An 18,294-nucleotide genomic window follows, 5' to 3' on the forward strand; every position below is an offset into this window, starting at 1 on the left:
AAAGGTACTATATACATCAAATTACGCCGTGTATTGAGAAATCATCACAAACAATGTGAGAAAATAATGAAGTTGCAATAAATGATTAAAAACAGACGTTGTACTTTAATGAATGGTACTGGTGTGTCTTGTGTCTGCCGATTGCAAATGTTATTTTATAACATTTCAGAGGCAAACATTGTACTTTTAATTGTACTAAACTTATTTCAGATTAAGATGTTACAAAGACAACCTATGATGATTTTAGAAACTACAATACATTATTACTGAGTACATTTCACAACAGTATATCAATCAGTTAGAATTAACTCTACAGTGACAAGGTACATTATTAAAATGCTGCAACAACATTAATTACAACACTACACTACTATCATAATATAGAAATATAACACTGACAAGGGCTTCTGCTATCTAAATTAGTACTTTTACCTTTTATACTTCAATTTCAATACTTTTACCTTTAATTTAGCATTCTAACGTTAAGGTATTGCTTCTTTTATTGAAGTAAAAGATCTTCCACTGCTGGCCAATATCAGAAAGTTTGGACATTCCCATCAGTCGCCACCAGAGGGTGACAGTGCATTATGTTCTGAAAATATGTTGTTCAGCGAAGAAGAGCAGACAGGAAAATGAGCGCACAGCACTGGTGGTGTTGCAGCTAGGATTGTTTTGGTTTCACTTGCACATGTACACGAAGAGAAAAGTCTGGACGGCGGTGTAACTTGGATTTAAGTATAAGTGTCCTTTAGCGATTGGAGAAATATGTAAAACGCACTGTGTGGCCAGGAGTATTCAAATCATTATTTGGTGAGAGAGTTTCTTACGATTTCCTCTTGTGATGTGACGCTAATTAGCCAGGTTTGCTAACAACATTGCTAACACCATGGAGCTTTCTCATTCTGTCACAATAACTTCATACATTTCAGCAAAACTCAAAAGTCGCTTATTGCCATTTGACAGCTGTGTTATGTGACGTCCCATTGCTCTGACTTATCCGGACTGTTCACGTTCCCCATCATTAAAATAATTGGACTCTTGGTGTTTGGGCATGTGTCCAAAGTGGTCTGGGGTAAATATGCCTATGCTGAGTCAGATAAACAAGGCTATACTCTTTTCTTCTTATAGGTTCGTCATTCTCTACTGAGACATCTTAAGCATACCATACAGGGCATCACAATCCTAACAACAGTAAGTGAAAACAACAGCAATCATGTCAATGTCTGAGTGAATTAGAAAACTGTTCGTCATTTATTGTAGAGCCTACTTCAAGTGATGTCTGTCCCAAGTACATGTCTTTTGAGCATTGCCAGAACGCCACTGACAGAAGTGACTTTTGTGGGTTGGCTTTACAAGCTCGAAGACAGCTGGAAGGATGGTCAGCCAAGAGCTTCTACCTCACATCCCCTGTCAAAATCTCATGCAAGGTGTCCACAGCCTGGCAACAGAGCAAGGCCTGTCTTTGTTTCTCATGTGTGGAAGTGTCATGGTCGAAACTCCAATCTGAGAGATTGCGGCTTGTCAGACTTCACCAGGCTGGAGAGGAAATATAGCACTTTGCATCAAGGCATTCCTGCACTGGATGATACACTGACTGTCCAGTTTTTTTCTGGCTCAGCTAGTTACTAAGGGAGTAGAAAGCCAAGACCCCTCCTGATCAGGGATAAAGATGCTGCACCCATGTACCACAGTATTATTTATTAAGTATTTGGCCTTTGTTTTGACTGCTTATAGAACAGTGTTGTGGGGCCCCACTAAACACATCTATTCAATCCTCTTCCAGTTCATATCCAATCCTTAAAGTTAAGACTTTGTTACTTGTTATGCACAATATAAACGTTACTTCATAGCTGTACTTTGAACTCTGACCTACACACAAACACACTCCTTTCTTTGTTTTTTTGTAGTGGCATATCGACGTGGTCGAAAATCCATTAGAGAGGCATATGAAGAACGCTTCTCAGGAATGGATGCAAGAGAGGTAAGGGAATATGTTGTTTTGCATGGCCAAAATATATTAGTTTGACTAAGTCCCCTTGGTAATTAATTGGAAAACTGGTTAGTTACCAGTCTCTGTTATCATGACGCTGTTTCTTAAGTTGCAGTCTTGTGATTGGCTTCTTATGACCATGGTAGGTATTTATGGTAGTGTTGAGTATTTATTCACTATTTCTTCTTTTGTAAGTTACTGTTTAGAGGGAATTTGGGAGATTCCATTGACATTGAACTCTAACACTTTGAACAGCATATTATTTACTCTGTCGAGTTATTCTTAATTCGAGGCTAACAGATTGAAATGTAAATTTGGTATTGTGTAATTTCAGGTGACAGTCCATCGAGTTGTCAACATTGTTGATAAGAGGAGCCCTGTGCCTCGGCCAGGGGCGGAATTTGACAGAGGCTTTAATGATGACCAGTGGTATGGTGGTCCTCGAAATTACCCAGATGCAAGAGATTGTCACGGGGAAGGAAGTTATCCACCCAACGATCGTCGATACTATGATGAAAGTCCCAACGTTGGAAATTTTCGCAGAAATTCGTCACCCACACGAAATGTAAGACAAGCTTGGTGTGCATATTTTATAAACTGAAATCTTTTTTGTGTTAAAGGTTTGAAAACTAGTGTAAAACAATTATAGGACTAAGTATGACAGAATGTTGTTTATTTGGGTTGTTGTCAGCCTTTTTGTAGTTCCCAACAACATCAACAATAAAAGCCATCCTCACTTGCAGAATTAAAGGGGCCCTGTGGACTTTTCTTAAAAACAAACAAAGGACATTCAGTGTCACCAAAAGTCATTGTTTCTTTGGAGGTCTAACAAACGTGTCAAGTGCATTTCTCATGAAACAATCGCTTTAAATTTTTTTAATCCTGCATCGTTAACCTCCAGTTGACAAGTTAACTTCTTCACTGTCATAGAACAACACCTCCATTGGCTACTAGAGGTCCAAAACAGGCAGGGAACCTTTAAGGTTTGTTGTAATTGTGTTTCTGTTTTCAGGAGGGTCCGCACTCCCACCAGAGTTATAGGAGAGATGATTTAAGGCATCAGTTAGGCTCCAGGTAATTTATATTGATTCTTCTATTCATTCATTTTTGTTTGTCACATGCTGATGATGTCAGATTGTCAGTTTTGTCACCGAATTACTTGTATAATACTAAGTGACCACTAGGTGGAGGCAGAGTTCAGTCTTTTTAAAGGTGGATACTATAAGCTTGATGGAGATTTAATGACCCTCATGGTTTGTGGCTTTCTTTGCATGTAATATCATTGAGGAAAAAATGGATTAACCAAGCTACTAAGTGTAAAATCACTTAAAATTTCTTTTTAAATTCTTTATTCCTACATTCCACCCTACAGTTAAGAATATAGCATCTATTATTACAAATTTCTGCTTTGGCAAATGCCTTAGCAGAAAAGATTAGCTTTGGAAAATATATTTAGGAAGCATATTTTTATTACCTGTGACCACAGTTCTCTTAAGCTCAAGAGCTTAACCCCACAAAGAGAAGCTAAGTCCAGCAGTTATAACTCATACATCAACACACACTCTTCTCGCCCTGTCTAATTCAACATACCAACAGTTTACGGGCCCAGGCTCTCCTTTCCAGGAGTCATACCAGGCAAGAGAGGGGGACAAAGGGCACTAGTGTCTACTCACTCAGCCAAACAACCCCACCCCCACTCCCACCTCTTACCCCACCCTGAGAGGAAAAACAGCTGGACCACTCCCTCTCCAGTCAAATACCTACACACATCTTAGATATTCGCAGCAGCATATGTCTTCTCTCTTCTGCATTAAGTTGCAAGTTCTCTATTTGTTGTGATAATGCTACATATCAAGTTAGGTTCATATTGGTCAAATAAAGTGTGTGAAGACATGCTTACTATTGAAAAGCATACTACATACCTAAACTGAAAATTTGTACTCATATAATAGACCCTAGGTGCTGCTTTTTCTGGATACTTATGTGATCAACACATGTTAAGTGTTTGTAACTCTGCATTTGAAGTTCATAGCCGTCAATTTCAGTTTATCATAATGCTTTAGGTGCTTGCAGAGAAAATGGAAGTGACACTTCGTGTTGAACGTTTCAGGCTCTAGTTGAACCAGTTTTCATCCTAAAGAACGTTAAAAGAAATGATATGTGCGCTATGACCGTACTGTTTGTATTAGAACAATTTCTGTGTAAAAATACATTCTACATTTCAATCTGAAGGTAATATGAGACTCTATAACAGTTAATCAACTCAAATGAGTATTTTCCAAAGTTGCTTTTTAGTTCCAAATTCCCTCTTTGTGTTATTCTGCCTCCCTCGCAGGAAACGGAAAGAAGGAATTCTGTAGTAAAGGACTGTAACTTTTGAAAATGTCCACGTGATGTGACTAAGTCAGGAATTTAATCCCCATCACATACATTGGAAACACATTAGGAAGGGGTCTTTCAAAGGCCAGTTCTAACAGGAGGTATGATTACAACGACCAAAAACTGTATAACTACAGATTTTTGGTTTAGGGAAAGTTTATCATTCAGCCTCTCCTGTCAAGAGGCAGCTGAAGCAGCTTTCTTGCACAAGGTGCTACAGTGGCTATTTTGACAAGGTGGTAGATATAAAAGGACTCTCTCAATCCTAGCACAAGACAGAATCTCGAGGCACACCGGGCTCTGTAAGCCCAAGCAAGGCTCACACTCATGGGGAGTAACGGCGGCTATGCGTGTAACTTCTTATTGTACAACTATAAATCTGGCTTAAGGGGTGTGGGATAAAGTTCTGCAGTGGCGTCTTGCTGACACTCTTGCGTCACTTTTCATTATTATGAAATTATGAAATGAGTTAACGGCCTGCTCCAAGTTAATGGCCACAGTCAAAAGCTACCATGCTAAATGAAGCTTGGTCTTCTTAAATCCATCCAGTTAATTGAAGTATTGTTATTTCTAACAAGCCAGGTGTGTTTTTGCTTTGTGTAAGAAAGTAAAGGGAAGATGCAAATATTATTAGTTTGTTTTGTTTCTTGGGACCCACGGTTATTTTTAGGCTTCATGACTTACCAAATTATTGCAGTGTTGGTAATTTCTTAGTGTAGTGACCGTCAGTATCAAGAGTATACTGCATACAGAATATCTCTGCTTCTGCATTAAGGCAGCAAGGGGTTTTTAAATGTGTGGAATTTCTGAGTGAGTGTCTGTCTGGTAAATGCTTGATTTACTCTTTAGAAATTCATTTTTTTCCAAAATTAAGTACACAACATTTTTTTCCTATCTGCAGCCTTTTGATGTTAGTTTTGTACTGCCTGGATGGCAATTCAGTGTTTGGCAAATGGCAGGCCGAGTCTCGGCTACTTCAAACAGACCAGGAGTCGTAAAAGTTTGAGGCCTTGTTAGACCTGCTCTGTGTTTGAGATTGAGTTCAGGCAGAGGTCATGACAACCAGGTGCCTTTAGGTCATTTATACCTCCGGGCCTGAAGGTTGTTGTTCGGACAAAAGCTTTGAGTCTGGAAAATCATAAAAACGTGGTACAATGAACAATGAAGTTTCAGTATGTGTGCTAGGCCTATCACATGTTAGATAAATGCTCAGGAATTGGCCATTACATTACATGGTTGAATAACAAGTTTAGTGACAGTGCTTTGGCTTAGTCGTAATCATGGCTCTGCCTACAATTGAAGACAGATAGTAGAGTAGAGAAAGAAGACCAAAATAACTGTCAGCCAACTGTTGCATGTGCCAAAGTGGAAGATTGCCTCCGCTCCACAAATTGATCAGGGTGCCACAGAGCCCCACTGAGTCTGAATTTAATTCTTTGTGGTTTTGTCTTCTATCTATTCTGTTTCCATTACCCATCTGAAGGCGTTTGCTGATGAATAGCCTTCTTCTTCTCAAACAAGTAATGATGCAAATTCGGCATTTTGAATTTACACTTAACATATTCTTGATTTGTTAATCATATTCTGCCTGGACCTTTCTTTACCAAACAGTTGTTTCCAGGTTGCAGAGCAACTTCACCAGTCATTGAGTTGCCTGTGTTTTTTTGACTCTGTATTTTTCATATTTTTCAGGAACTGTGGCAGAGCTGGTCCCTATATCCGCAACAGAGGTCGAGGGTTAGGCCCTCCTCTAAGGTCAGTGCCTGTCAGAAATGCATCCATATGGTTTTCTAGCGCACATCTAACAAACTGCCAACTCTGTGAGCAGGTAGGGCTTGACATCCATTGCCTAGTTTTTGATTTAAATAGTGGGCTTCCAATCAAAGACAAGACAAAATCAAGTGTGTTGACCAGAGGCTATTGTGTTAATTGACATTCAGACACACATAATATCCAATTGTTTTGAGAGAAAGCAGCATCCAATGTGCCAGTTTTTCACAAAAGGACATATTATATTTGTCAAAACGGCAAATGGTATTTTTCTTTGAAAATCTCACTCTAAAAAGGCTCGAAAGCTATGCTTATTTTTCAGCTGAAGCTTCCTCCGTGGAATTCATTCTAAAGGTCTCTGCAGACATACAATAATTACATTTTAAGAAAATAATAGAGAGTCCCATGGCTAGTATTATAGACATTATTTTTGTTTTGTCAACAATATTCACAACACTATTTTGCTGCACAGAACCTCTATATTTTTGAACTTCATACTTTGGGAGGATTCAGTGGACTACTGAACTTCTTGATTGTTTCTTACTTTCATAGAGAAGACCACGATGACTACAGGAGCTCTCCACCTGTAGTAAGCAAACGGGGCCGCTCTCCTGGAAGGAGGGAAGCCCAACCACCACCCCGCTCTGGATCAAACACCAGCAACAGGAGCTTCTCCCCCGACAGGGACAAAAGCTACACCTACCAGCCGGCCCAGAAAAAGCGTAAATATGAAGTCTTCTGTGGATCTCGAACAGCTCAAGTTTACAGATTTGAAAAAGCCACAGTTACAATCTTGCATTGCGATCAGCTGAAAGGAATGGAAGGAAGTGCTACCAGACAAGCAATGTTTTATTAATTACATATGGCACTGAGCTGTTATAAAGGAAATATATTAGTTCATGGAGACAAGCTTTCTCGCAAAACACATTGTCGTACATATCTCCCACCAGCTCATGAATATCAATAATGAAACTGTGGTATAATAGCATTAATACACTTTTATATATCTCAGATATTTTAGCAATTATTACAGCATCTTAATCTGTGCTTTTTTTATTTAATGCAAGTAAGGCGTAAGTAAATATATTTTGGAACACTCTGAAAGAGGTAAAGAAAAGGTCAAACTTGTTTTCATTTCCAAATCCATTATGCACTTTAAGGCTCTGTCCCCCACCTGCTTTTAAATCTGTTGCAAAGAACTAGTAGTAATGGACGTACCTGTCTGACCTGCTGCCCAAGTGGATTGTATGAAGTCCAATAACAGAGCACCACTCTGAACTTCCTGACATTCTGTGATTGGCCACAGAGGGCAAAACCTGAAGGAGGATAGATAATGGGAGTGCTACAATGGAGTTTACAGTGAATTCACCCCTATCTAATACAATGTCTGTCCTTGCAGATGTCATACGCTCTGTAATGACAACAATAGAGAACATTTTCCCATTTTACGGAGGCATACGTATAATTAAAATGTCTGAAGGTATTAAGCCATTCCAGGTGAAGCATCTGTTTTCAGAGGTGGTGTGTAATGTGAGGGGTCACAGTGTGCTGAAACACGTTAAGATGTTAATTACACTAACACCACACACACTTTTAGAGGCTGGGAAAAAGGATACCCTTGGTTTATTGGGGTGGTTTGGCTTTGGATTGAAAACTTGACCTTTTCTCCAGTGAGAAAGTAGTTCATGCGTTGGCTTAACGATGTCTTCAAAATCACTTTGGGTCTGTCATTTTACATGCTTGCTTTTGTGCCTTAACAGGCTTAAGAACTTTAATTAGCAATGCAGAGCTAACGAAATTTATGGATTCACATTTTACAAAATCTTGTTTTAAAGTGATCTGACATAAGCAATATTATTAGTCTGAGGCGAAGGAGTGTGGACAGTAATTGCAGCAGTGCTTTGATTTTTAAGATGTATAAACATATTAATGTGTTGCAAGCTTCATGTTGTCGCACTCTTTGAAGATGCAATAAAACTGTGAGAAAACAGTTGTACCTCCCACCTCCACTGCCATCTGGGATATTAATTAGGCCAGCACAGCAAAGTACACAAAAATAGGGTTTTGGTGATAGGGTATGTATACTAGGCTTTGTCATGCACACAGAAGATGTGCACAGCGTCATTTTACAAAATCTTAGTCAATGGTGACTGTTATTGGCAAGGAACACAGGGGCCGCTGCCACGTGGGCCCACCACCGGGTGTAGGGTTCTGATGAACTGGCAGTAACGGACCAGTTGAAGGCCTTTGGGGCCTTGGTGGACTGAACCGAAAATATGAAAACTGGCTCTAACAATGTGTAATGTCATCTAGAGAGGGTTTCAAAGTAGATATAGGGCCTCTGGAACCAGACACGTGGATAGGGGCTGGACTCACACCTTTTCTAATATATAAAGAGTATGATCAAGATGGTTTACATGCACTAAAGTAACCAGGTTACTCCGAGACACCAGGTTACACAGGTAACCGGAGAACGTATTTACATGCTCTGTAGTAACATTGTTACTTAAAATCTGTAGTATAGATGCAGCACGTCAATAATCAGATGTCTCCACTACCCCTGATCTTATTTTAGAACTACTGCTTTCTTACAGACAAAGCGGAGCTTTCCCTCACAGCGTGAAATTAATTTGCGTAACTTTGGGTGTGAGGTGCCGTGGGGGGCTGGTGTGGTGATGATGAGCCCCCAGCGTGACCCCCCTAGAGTGAGTCACACCTATAGTACTGCATGTCACATAGAGTAAAGGGGTCAGTATGCTTCAAATGAAGTCCTTGTCAGATCATCAAACAGCATCTAGAACCACCACCCCCACACACACACCTTTCTGACATCATAATTGGAGTGGCTGAGTCCGACAATTTTTGTAATTTCGTTCTGAAACCGATAATCTTGAGAAGCACGCCTGCTTTATACAGCGCGTACAGGTGTCCGGAGGTGAGACCTACTCTGCACACAACCACTTCCATTACTTTTGTTGCGCACAAACAAATGGAACACTATGAACTCCTTTGAGGAGAGACTGCGCTGTTATCCCCATTTGAACAGTTATTGCATCAAGCCCCTCTGTACGATGGCACATGTCATATTAACTATTTAGTTTTCAGCATACTTCGGCCTTAACACTGTTGTATGTCTGTATGGTCCAAACTACAGTAGAGTATCCTAGTAGCCTTTTTGTCTCCGTGGGGTCCCGGAGTTTGCTCCACCTGGGGACTCCATAGTCCCGCTGAGGGATGGAGGTTTCACCTTGGCTCACTCTAATCACTATGGGAGATTCCTTCAGTAAAAACAAACAACTTGGCCATATTTGTTTTTTTCGAGACACATTGGAGCCGGCAGAGGACAATATTTCAATTTAGGCACAGCTGAACTCCTCGACCACTATTGTGTGGGAGGAACCAACAAGGGAGTATTTAAAAAAAACAATGATTTGTACTTTTAAGCTTCATAATGTCTTGGCTTCATGATGATAAATGATTGATTGTTTGATGTCTCACAGTACAATGTAATTGTTCCCCAGGGTATTTTTTAAGAAAAATGTTTTTATGGCATTTTGCAGTTATTAGACATCACAATGCAGAGAGCTAGGGAATGTGTGTAGAGAGGGGAATAAAATACAACAAAGGTCCCTATCCAGATTTGAACCGGGATGCTGTAGTTAATGTGGCATGCGTCCCAGACCACTGACCCACCAGGATGCTCCCCCAGGATTTTTTTAATGCAGAGAAAAATTTAATAAAGGAATGCTGTGGTCACTCAGATCAATCTCTTATATGGTCGACTGCCCTTAGTCAGAACTTTTCATTTAACATAATTATCTGCTTGTTTGCTCACTGTTCTTTCCATGTCCATCTGTCCCGATATTTTCTCCGTAGATAAGCCCAATGCGCTGATGAGCCACACTCCCAGCAGCTCTGCGGAGGGGTCTCCTCACAGCTCAGGCTCTTCAAAGGTAAAAGCAGCATTTGAGGGCAATCTCAACCACTACTTTACAAGAAACATGTTGCAGTGAGCAAAGTAAAATATAATACAGTAGCTTTTATTGCATTTGTACTGTTGCACTCAATGTAACAGCTTGAAAAAAATCTCAGTTAATGTGAGCTGTGCAGCGGTAAATATCACTTGCACTAATTTACTGCAGTTACATAAAATGATCGTCTTTACATTTCCTCCACACCTATGGTACAACATATTTACTCCCCAGTAAGACAAATGGAGTTTGTTGTAGAATTCTTGTGGTCTTATGGAATAATTTGACATGGACATTGAGCAAGGATATATTCTTTTGTGTATTGATGAAACACGTCCAACCTTCTCAATCCCAAGAACACATCACTTAGAAAAGGACAATAATAAATTCTGTAAATGCTGATTTAAAATAAAAATAAAACGAGGACATGAATTCACTACACCACCGCAGGTTTATATAATTGCAGTAATTGTTTTTATTGTAATGAACATAGCTCATGAATAAAACACTTTTCAGCAGCAAACTCTCAGTTCTTAGTGTCCTTGAATTCATCAGCAGCATTGCAGTCATGCTGTAATTTTGCCATATAAAAGGTAATATAGGCAGTACATTCTTTGTTGTTACTGAGCCAAAAACAGCCAAAACCACCAGTATAGTATTGCTCAGTATAAAATATTGTAGAAATTTTTTTTTTTTGATTTTTGGACAGTTGGGTTATGTTATCTTTAACTAAAGTATATACTAAGGTATAACTGACTGATCTATTTGTGTCATTGGGCCTTTACATTGATCTTTGGCAGTAAGGATCCTTTAATCAGTGAGATGTACTGTATATGGTACCTCATTTCTGTTTACTGTTGCATGCATAATGACACATGTACGAAAAAGAACAAGAACTCAACACCCGTAAGAGAGCAGAGTTGTCTCTATTTGAAACACTTTGAAATCAGAACCAGCTTCTAAACCTGGTGACCTCAGCTCTAACCCTTAACCTTTGGCCTGCCAGGAAAAAACTCCTGCATCTGTAGCGGAGACGGAGGAGGTGGTGGCTGCCAGCATGGAGCCAAAGCTGACACCAGAGGAGGACTTCAAGGCTTGCCGGTTGGAGGCCATTAAGGCTAAGGCTCTGGAAATTGAGAAGGTAGTAAGATTTGCATTCTCTTGACGCTTACTTGCTTATGCTATAATATAACTACTTGTCTCCATTGTATTTGCCAGATCATAACCTTTCTCCATTAGTATCCTTGGGTCTCTAATATATTGCAAAAAGCGTGACCAGGCATCAGCTATTACAGAGTTCTGAAATCTTATTTTCTTAAAACAAGTGGAAAAATCTGCCACTGAGGTGAGATTATTTTTCTGGTTTCCATGGCAAACTTTTAGCTTTAAATTACATTTTCTTTATAATAATCTGCTTAATCCTGTCTTGCTTCAGGTACAAACGGGTGTTTCAAAAAAGTCCTGAAACAAGAGAAACAGCAAAGGGGAACCTGTAGACTTGTCTTACCTCATTGGCATTTTCTAATCATGGCATTTATTTCATGTTCAGCCCTTGTATTCTAACATGAGGCTGACCCACGATTGACTCTTATACACCACACCTGACGACCCTTAATATCCCGAGTCAAGGTGGTTACACAAGACGTGGGCACAGGTCAGTGTGTCAGTTGTTGAGAAAAACTAAAGTGGGTCCATTCAGTATTACATAACACCCTACTTACTTACTCACTCACTTTGTATAAAATAGTCTATTTTGCACACTGCAGCTGGGACACCCCCAAAACTAAGTTTCCTGATGGGTTGACCCTATCATGTGGTTGCCCCACGTTACATGTGTGAGCTTTACCCTGTTCTCCAGGTGGGTCATGTATCCAGACAACACTGGCTTTATGATCTGGCTGAGTTTCAAGGGTTGATGTAAAAGGTGTATAAATGTGCCTTGGCTTGCTACACATAATATTTAAGAAACCCTGTGTTTGAGAAACATTTTTGGTGGCGAGAAGGAGGATAAGTCAGCAGAAAAGTCCTTAGCACCTCAGGTTGTGATGCCTCTTGTGGCCTGCTATTTGGAGTACACTTTTTTCCCTCCCCTTCATCGCTCTGCACTACAGTACCACTTATCTGTTCCCGTTAAAGCAGGGCAGGAATTGCCCTGCAGGATGCAGGCGGCCCACCCACAGTGTGGTACGTCTCTTGGCATTAGCACACACATGCTTACCCTGCCATTTCCAACTGCTTCTACAGACGTGGTGAGAGGTAGAAACCTCTGCTGTGTCTTTACTGTAACATCTGCCCCAGGCTCAGTTAAACACACACTGATCTATCGCTGCTGTGGATTGCCAAACTGAGCAGATCAGGTAGTGGGCAGAGCTGGATCTCAGTTCTCTTTAAAGTGGTTTGAAGGAATGACTCCAATCCACGGCAGTTAGTGTAAAACAAGCGTGTCACATACACCAACATTTTTTTGCATTTCCTAAAGGGGCTATTTTTCTGAACAGCAAAGTCTTAATACTGCATATACAACCGTGTTAACATGGCGCCGGATCAGCCGGAAATGGATTCGTCACAGCAGCATAGCTCATTGTTTTTCGGCCAAGAGCTTGTTGTAATGCATACTTTCTGTGGGTGTTTCAGGGTTTTGAAAGAAATTAGAAACCTCAAGCAAATTCATTGACACAGTAAACATCCCAGCACATGACATTGCTTGTCATAAGATGTTTGAAAATGTTAAATAATTTCATTACAGGCAGGTAATGACTAGCATGCAGTTGCTTTGTAAACCATCATCACAATACCTCATTCTCTGTTTTTTTGTGATGCAACAGATGAGCAATTTATCATTCTTGGGACTGACCACAGAACAAATCTGAGCATGTAAAATAACAACACATGAACTCAGAAAACATCCCTTCAGAATTTAGCCTGGGAGTGATTTTCAGAGAAGTCCATTCATCATCTCAATCAGCACAAATGAAACATATCCATTTCAACTATTAGCCCCTCCATCCAGAGGTCCGGTTTGCAGCTTGAGTGATTAAAATGGCTCTTTTAATATCCCCTAATGTGTACCAGCCCTCAAGCCATTACCCTACTTCCCTTATTATGCAGGACCCCTGCCTGCATCAGTGCTCATTTGAACAGAGCCTCACTAAATGTCCACGTGAGTGCTTTATGTATAATCTCACTCAAACCCCCAACTTCCCAACCCCCAGCCGGTATCCCAACACACACTCCTGTCAGTATGTTCACAATTTGGACCTCCACAAACATCCGATTTGGGCAGAAGCCCACTTTTTAAGGCCCCTTCTTAAGGCCCCTAGTGTTGCTGTTTCTCTTGGGGCTCCACTACGTCCTGTGTGGCCCCTTAGTATCACGCTTAAAGATCAGCTCATGGCTCCCACTCCAGGGAGGCAACTTAGGCAGAACTTCCCTGCAACCTTTTCTCACAACATACACAGCACACTCAGGTCAAAAGCACCCTTCCTGTTTGTTCAAGTAACAAGGGAGCAGTTTTTACAAAAATAGCAGGCTGTTTGAAGTCACCCCTCCATTGTTCAGTACTGTAATAAACGTGTGAGTGATGCTCTTCATCTCACGCAAATGTATATGCGTAGTCATGTACATGCAAGCACATGATATCTCATGATCTTCTGAACTCCAGTAACATCAAGGGAAGTCTCTTAATTTGAGTTCAGAGTTCATTATAAGGCCACTTTTTCCAACCCTTTCCCCGTCCTATTTTGAAGCTTGTAAGTGTGTAAAACTGTGTAGATGATAACTGCATCTGTTAACTCCCTCGAGAGTTTATCAATTAACCCAGAGGAATGTCCATAGTCAGAAACAAGTCCGTTCTCAGTCTCAATATCAGGATAAGAACGTATAACTTTCTGGTTGGATGTTCATGCACACAGAAAAAGCTGAAGAAACATGCCAGATAACCAAAGAAAAGGTCCATTCTGAATTCCAGAATGTTGCAGTGGTGACTCGAGGACAAACGCTCGCTCCCGTCAGATGCTTGCTGAGGTGTGCGCATGCACACGCCACCAATGGAGAATCATGCAACCAATGCTTAACCAATCTTGGACTTTGTTATAATGGGATGAAAAGTGTAATCACTGTCAACAAAGGCTGTCACTTGGTAAAAGGTTAGGAAGGTTTTGTTTTGAAAGATGGCAAACAAAATCAACCCTAAGACCCCTGATTAGAGGGGTACTGGTTTGTGGGACATACACCACATGTTTGTGTCTCATTTAGCCCATGTTTCCTTTCATATCTTCAAACCCAGAACCAATTTTTGCCTCTCCTAAGTAATGCTCACTAAGTGAAAATGTTTATCAAAGGAGAAATCTGCCCTTAAGAAGTTAATCCACCTGAGATCTTGGTTGTGAAATGTTAAATAAAGGTGATATAAAAAAGGTTCAGAGTAGCCTGGGAAGGGACAGCTAACAGAAGGAGACCTGTGTTGTTGCATGAAGTTGACCCTGAGCTTAGCTGGCCACACGTGTCGTGCGTCTCTCACTTCCTTGTGGTTGGGGCTGAAGACTATCATTATGTGGGGCCTCGAATTCGCTTGACATGATCTGCAGACATTAAATCATCAGCCTGAGTCCAAACATCTCCCACAGTCTGGGATATTTCTGTTGGAGTTTACGTGACTGGCCTTCCTCTGTGTGTGTACAATGCATGTTGTGATAATAACCTGTATTGCTATAATATTCATAGTCATAATAGTTATTTTACCCTACCGTGACATTTGATAAGTGTTTCCCTGTAAGTGGAGCATACGGTGCTCCAAATTCATGTGCTGTGGCACAGAGTGTGGGTTAGGGATGCGGGAATGAACAGATAGGTGTGCATCAACTATCTGAACATGCTGTAGCTAGTTCAGCAGGGGAATTATCAGTGGGAGAGAGAGAGGGAAATGAAATTTAAAAAAAAGCCATGACTGCCATGAGAACTGACGTGATCTAGGAGCTGGAGGCATTGCAGTTTTTTGACATCATTGTAATTAAATGGAGACCCTTCATTTTCTTGTGTGTAATTTTATAATTTCACATAACCTTATTCAGCCTACTTCGGTCCTGGTCTGACACACACACACTAAATTGTGCACTTTTTTTCTCCCCAACAGGTACTCTCAATAGCCTCTATTTTAGCCTCCTCCTTTTGCTTGAAAACACAGTGAGCGGTTCCCATGTGGCAAATTGTTTCCAACCTTATTGTTCAAAGCTGAATGTCATATTATTTTTGTTTCTTTGACCTTTTCTGTGTGTTCAAAGCACCACCCAGCCGAGCCCCCTCCCAGATTTTGGTGGAAAAGATCAACTCGATACTGACTGTGGCAAATTTCTTGTTTCTTCAAATATTGCAGACTCACAGTCCTACATTGGAATATCTTTCCTTTCCCATTCCGAGCTACGGTCATTTACTTCACTAAATCATATATTGCAGACACTTTTCTTGCTCAAAACCTTCATGAAATTCTCATCAAATACAGTTAAGTCATGTGACAGTGATACAATGAATTTACAAAAGCTCTTGTGATCACTATACAAATTGATGGATACACGATCATGAGTTAGCCTAGATACACATTATGTAATGTGTATCTAGGCAAAGAAACAGCAGTTGTGGTTTTAAATTTCCCCATAACTGACAGAAACCTGGAATATAGCCGTTTAACCGGTTAACCTCACATTCTGCTCAGGACTGGACCCTGATTTAAGTTGACAGGCAGCATTTTTCTTTGGCTTGTGTTTTATTGCATTTAACAGACGGTTAATGTTTGATGAGATACTGTCAACTAATTTTGTTCTACAACTAAGGTCTGCACAGCCCACATTCCTAAAATGGTTATGCGGTCTGAACATGACACAGATATACAGTTCCTCTGCAACCGTTTGATTAAATCACTACCTTGAACAAGTAGGTCATATCTCCTGAGACTTCAGTAAAATGTATGCAAAGATTGACTGTTTTCCATTTGATGAAGTGATTACCTACAGCTGATTATGAAATATAAAGCTTTATTATCTGAACAAATATATATTATATAGAGAAGTTATGTTTTGGGGGGTAAATATGTCCTCTTTGGCCTCACATATTAGCCTGTCTTTGTAAAGAGACATGTATCTAATCTTTACTAGCAATTGGATTTGATTTCTTATTTGTAGTGGCCAAGAAAGTGGTTGTTTTAAGCCACAGAGAAGCCTTCTGTCTGCCCCAGTGACTCTAATTTGAGGGGAGAGGCGATGTGGGCTGTATTAACTCAACCCTGGAGGACCCTGATGTCCTAGAGTGCTCCTTGACAGGCTGGTGTAGCCCTAAACCTCAAGGTGGCTTTAGTGCAGGGCCCCACATTTAGCCTTTTCTCTCCAGGTGATAAAGATGTTGTGAGCTTGCACCTGGGACTCTAATAAAGAACTTAACAGCCGTTTTGGGTCAGCAGTAAAATCTGAGAGGGATGTGAGAGCTTGTTACAATGTGGTGTGAAGGAATGCTACAGCACCAGTAACATACTCTGACACCTCACGTCCCTTTTGTTATGGGCAGACATGCACTTGAATAGGCTCTGTTTCATGGAATACACCAATTTACCAGAACTGGGTTCATTAAATTCACAGTTAGGCATCAATTCAAGAGCTGGTCTGAAGAATTCAAAGAGCTGTCAGATAGAGTTGCTCGCTTATTTGTGAGGTCAGCTCAAATTTTTGCTCAATGGGCTGAGAAATTGTCAATAAGTTAACAAATTATAATAAATCCATTAAAATACTGTTTATTCTGTATGCATATAACTGTTTCACGTGCGTAAAATACCAACAAATTCAGTCACACTATAAGGTGTGTGGTGTTGTAACTTGACTTGCAAATTTGCGAAACAAATATGTACTTTTAGTCTGTTTATTTTGACGAGCAAAATATGTGCGTGTGCTCCATGTGCAGAAATTTGTAACACAACCTGCTAAGTTAGATTTAGCAGTAATAGATTTTATAGTTGTGACTTTTTTTGATTATGATCATATGGGAAACACAAAAGGATTATTTTCAGCTTCAAGTAAATTAAGTAACCCTTTAATTTATGTTGCCAAAATGACCTGTAAAAAAAGTTGGGCTCTGTTTTTCTATTGTATGTATTGTATTGCATTTCATTGTATCATAATGAGTATTGACATTGCTGACGTGATTGTTTCCTGTGCAGCATTACAGGCAGGACTGTGAGACATTTCGCACAGTGGTGAAGATGTTGGTGGCCAAGGAGCCCAGTTTGGATAATCTGCTGCAGGCACCACTGGATGTGAACCTGTTGGAGATCAAACAGCGCTGCCTAGATGACCTCAGACACTTTGTGAAGGAGATGGACCAAGTATTAGAGCAGCCGGACACCTCAGTGGAAGCCACAGGTCCCAAAACACTGAAGTGACAATATGTCTTAAAATCTTATTCTTGAAATAAGTAGAACTTTGTCTCAGTGGATTGGAGAATTTAACAAGTTTTTCACTTGTTTTATTTTGATTGTGATCTTTAATCAAAGTAACAGTGATTGATTTAAATAAAGTAGATTCGTATGTATTATTATCAAAAGATAGGATATCCGTAGCGGTGGCACTTTTCCACCTGCTGAAACGAAAGGATTTAAGACTCAATGCTAGGTTAAATAATTTTTAAAATGGATATGTTGTTACAGTGAAATACCTATACTCATAGTATTATGAGTGAAATACACAAAATACAGTTTCTATGAAAGCCTGATTGATATTTGTGTGTGTTTTTACCATGAACCATGTTGTGGAAAATCTCAAATTGTATTACGTTCAGTCGATTACAGAAGCCATTTTAAATTGATAAAGGTTAAATGTCTGATCATTCAACCACCTCGAGACTTGTTATTGTCTAATAATGAAACTGTCTTACCACAAACTTTTACTCAGTCTTTAGTGATATGTAGTGTATTGTTTTTCCAGTATCCGTATTTTGCAACAGTATTCTCTCACCAGTATTGAACAGAAATGACTATTATATATTTATATGTAGATCATGCATTTTTGCTTTACTTTGAGTTGAAATCGAACAGCTGTGAATATATTCTTTTAGATTTTCAGTTAAACGTTTGTAAATAAAAGTTGAGGCCTTGAATTAAGTGACGTCTCCTTTTGTTTTTTATTCACGTTAAATACTTTTGTTAAA

At 39.9% G+C, this 18,294-nt stretch overlaps 1 protein-coding gene across 1 annotated transcript; it reads left to right on the forward strand.

Annotated features, from left to right (window-relative positions):
- The first annotated feature begins 681 nt into the window (after nt 1–681).
- On the forward strand, nt 682–18,232 carry LOC139286468 (periphilin-1). Its single transcript, XM_070907271.1, has 10 exons — nt 682–810; nt 1,129–1,191; nt 1,908–1,981; nt 2,325–2,555; nt 3,003–3,064; nt 6,062–6,124; nt 6,692–6,861; nt 10,016–10,092; nt 11,117–11,251; nt 17,309–18,232. Coding segments are annotated over exons 2-10 (1,035 nt in total). The 5' UTR covers nt 682–810; nt 1,129–1,190; the 3' UTR covers nt 17,531–18,232.
- The last annotated feature ends 62 nt before the right edge of the window (nt 18,233–18,294 follow it).

This window comes from Enoplosus armatus, chromosome 6, assembly GCF_043641665.1.
Source record: "Enoplosus armatus isolate fEnoArm2 chromosome 6, fEnoArm2.hap1, whole genome shotgun sequence".
In the NCBI taxonomy this organism is placed as follows: Eukaryota; Metazoa; Chordata; class Actinopteri; order Centrarchiformes; family Enoplosidae; genus Enoplosus; species Enoplosus armatus.

What these genes read in the sequence shown, in the direction of transcription:
- LOC139286468 (XM_070907271.1), top strand. An exon ending in CAGGAATGGATGCAAGAGAG is followed by an intron (nt 1,982 to 2,324) that starts GTAAGGGAATAT and finishes GTGTAATTTCAG; the next exon opens with GTGACAGTCCATCGAGTTGT. An exon ending in CCAGCCGGCCCAGAAAAAGC is followed by an intron (nt 6,862 to 10,015) that starts GTAAATATGAAG and finishes TTTTCTCCGTAG; the next exon opens with ATAAGCCCAATGCGCTGATG.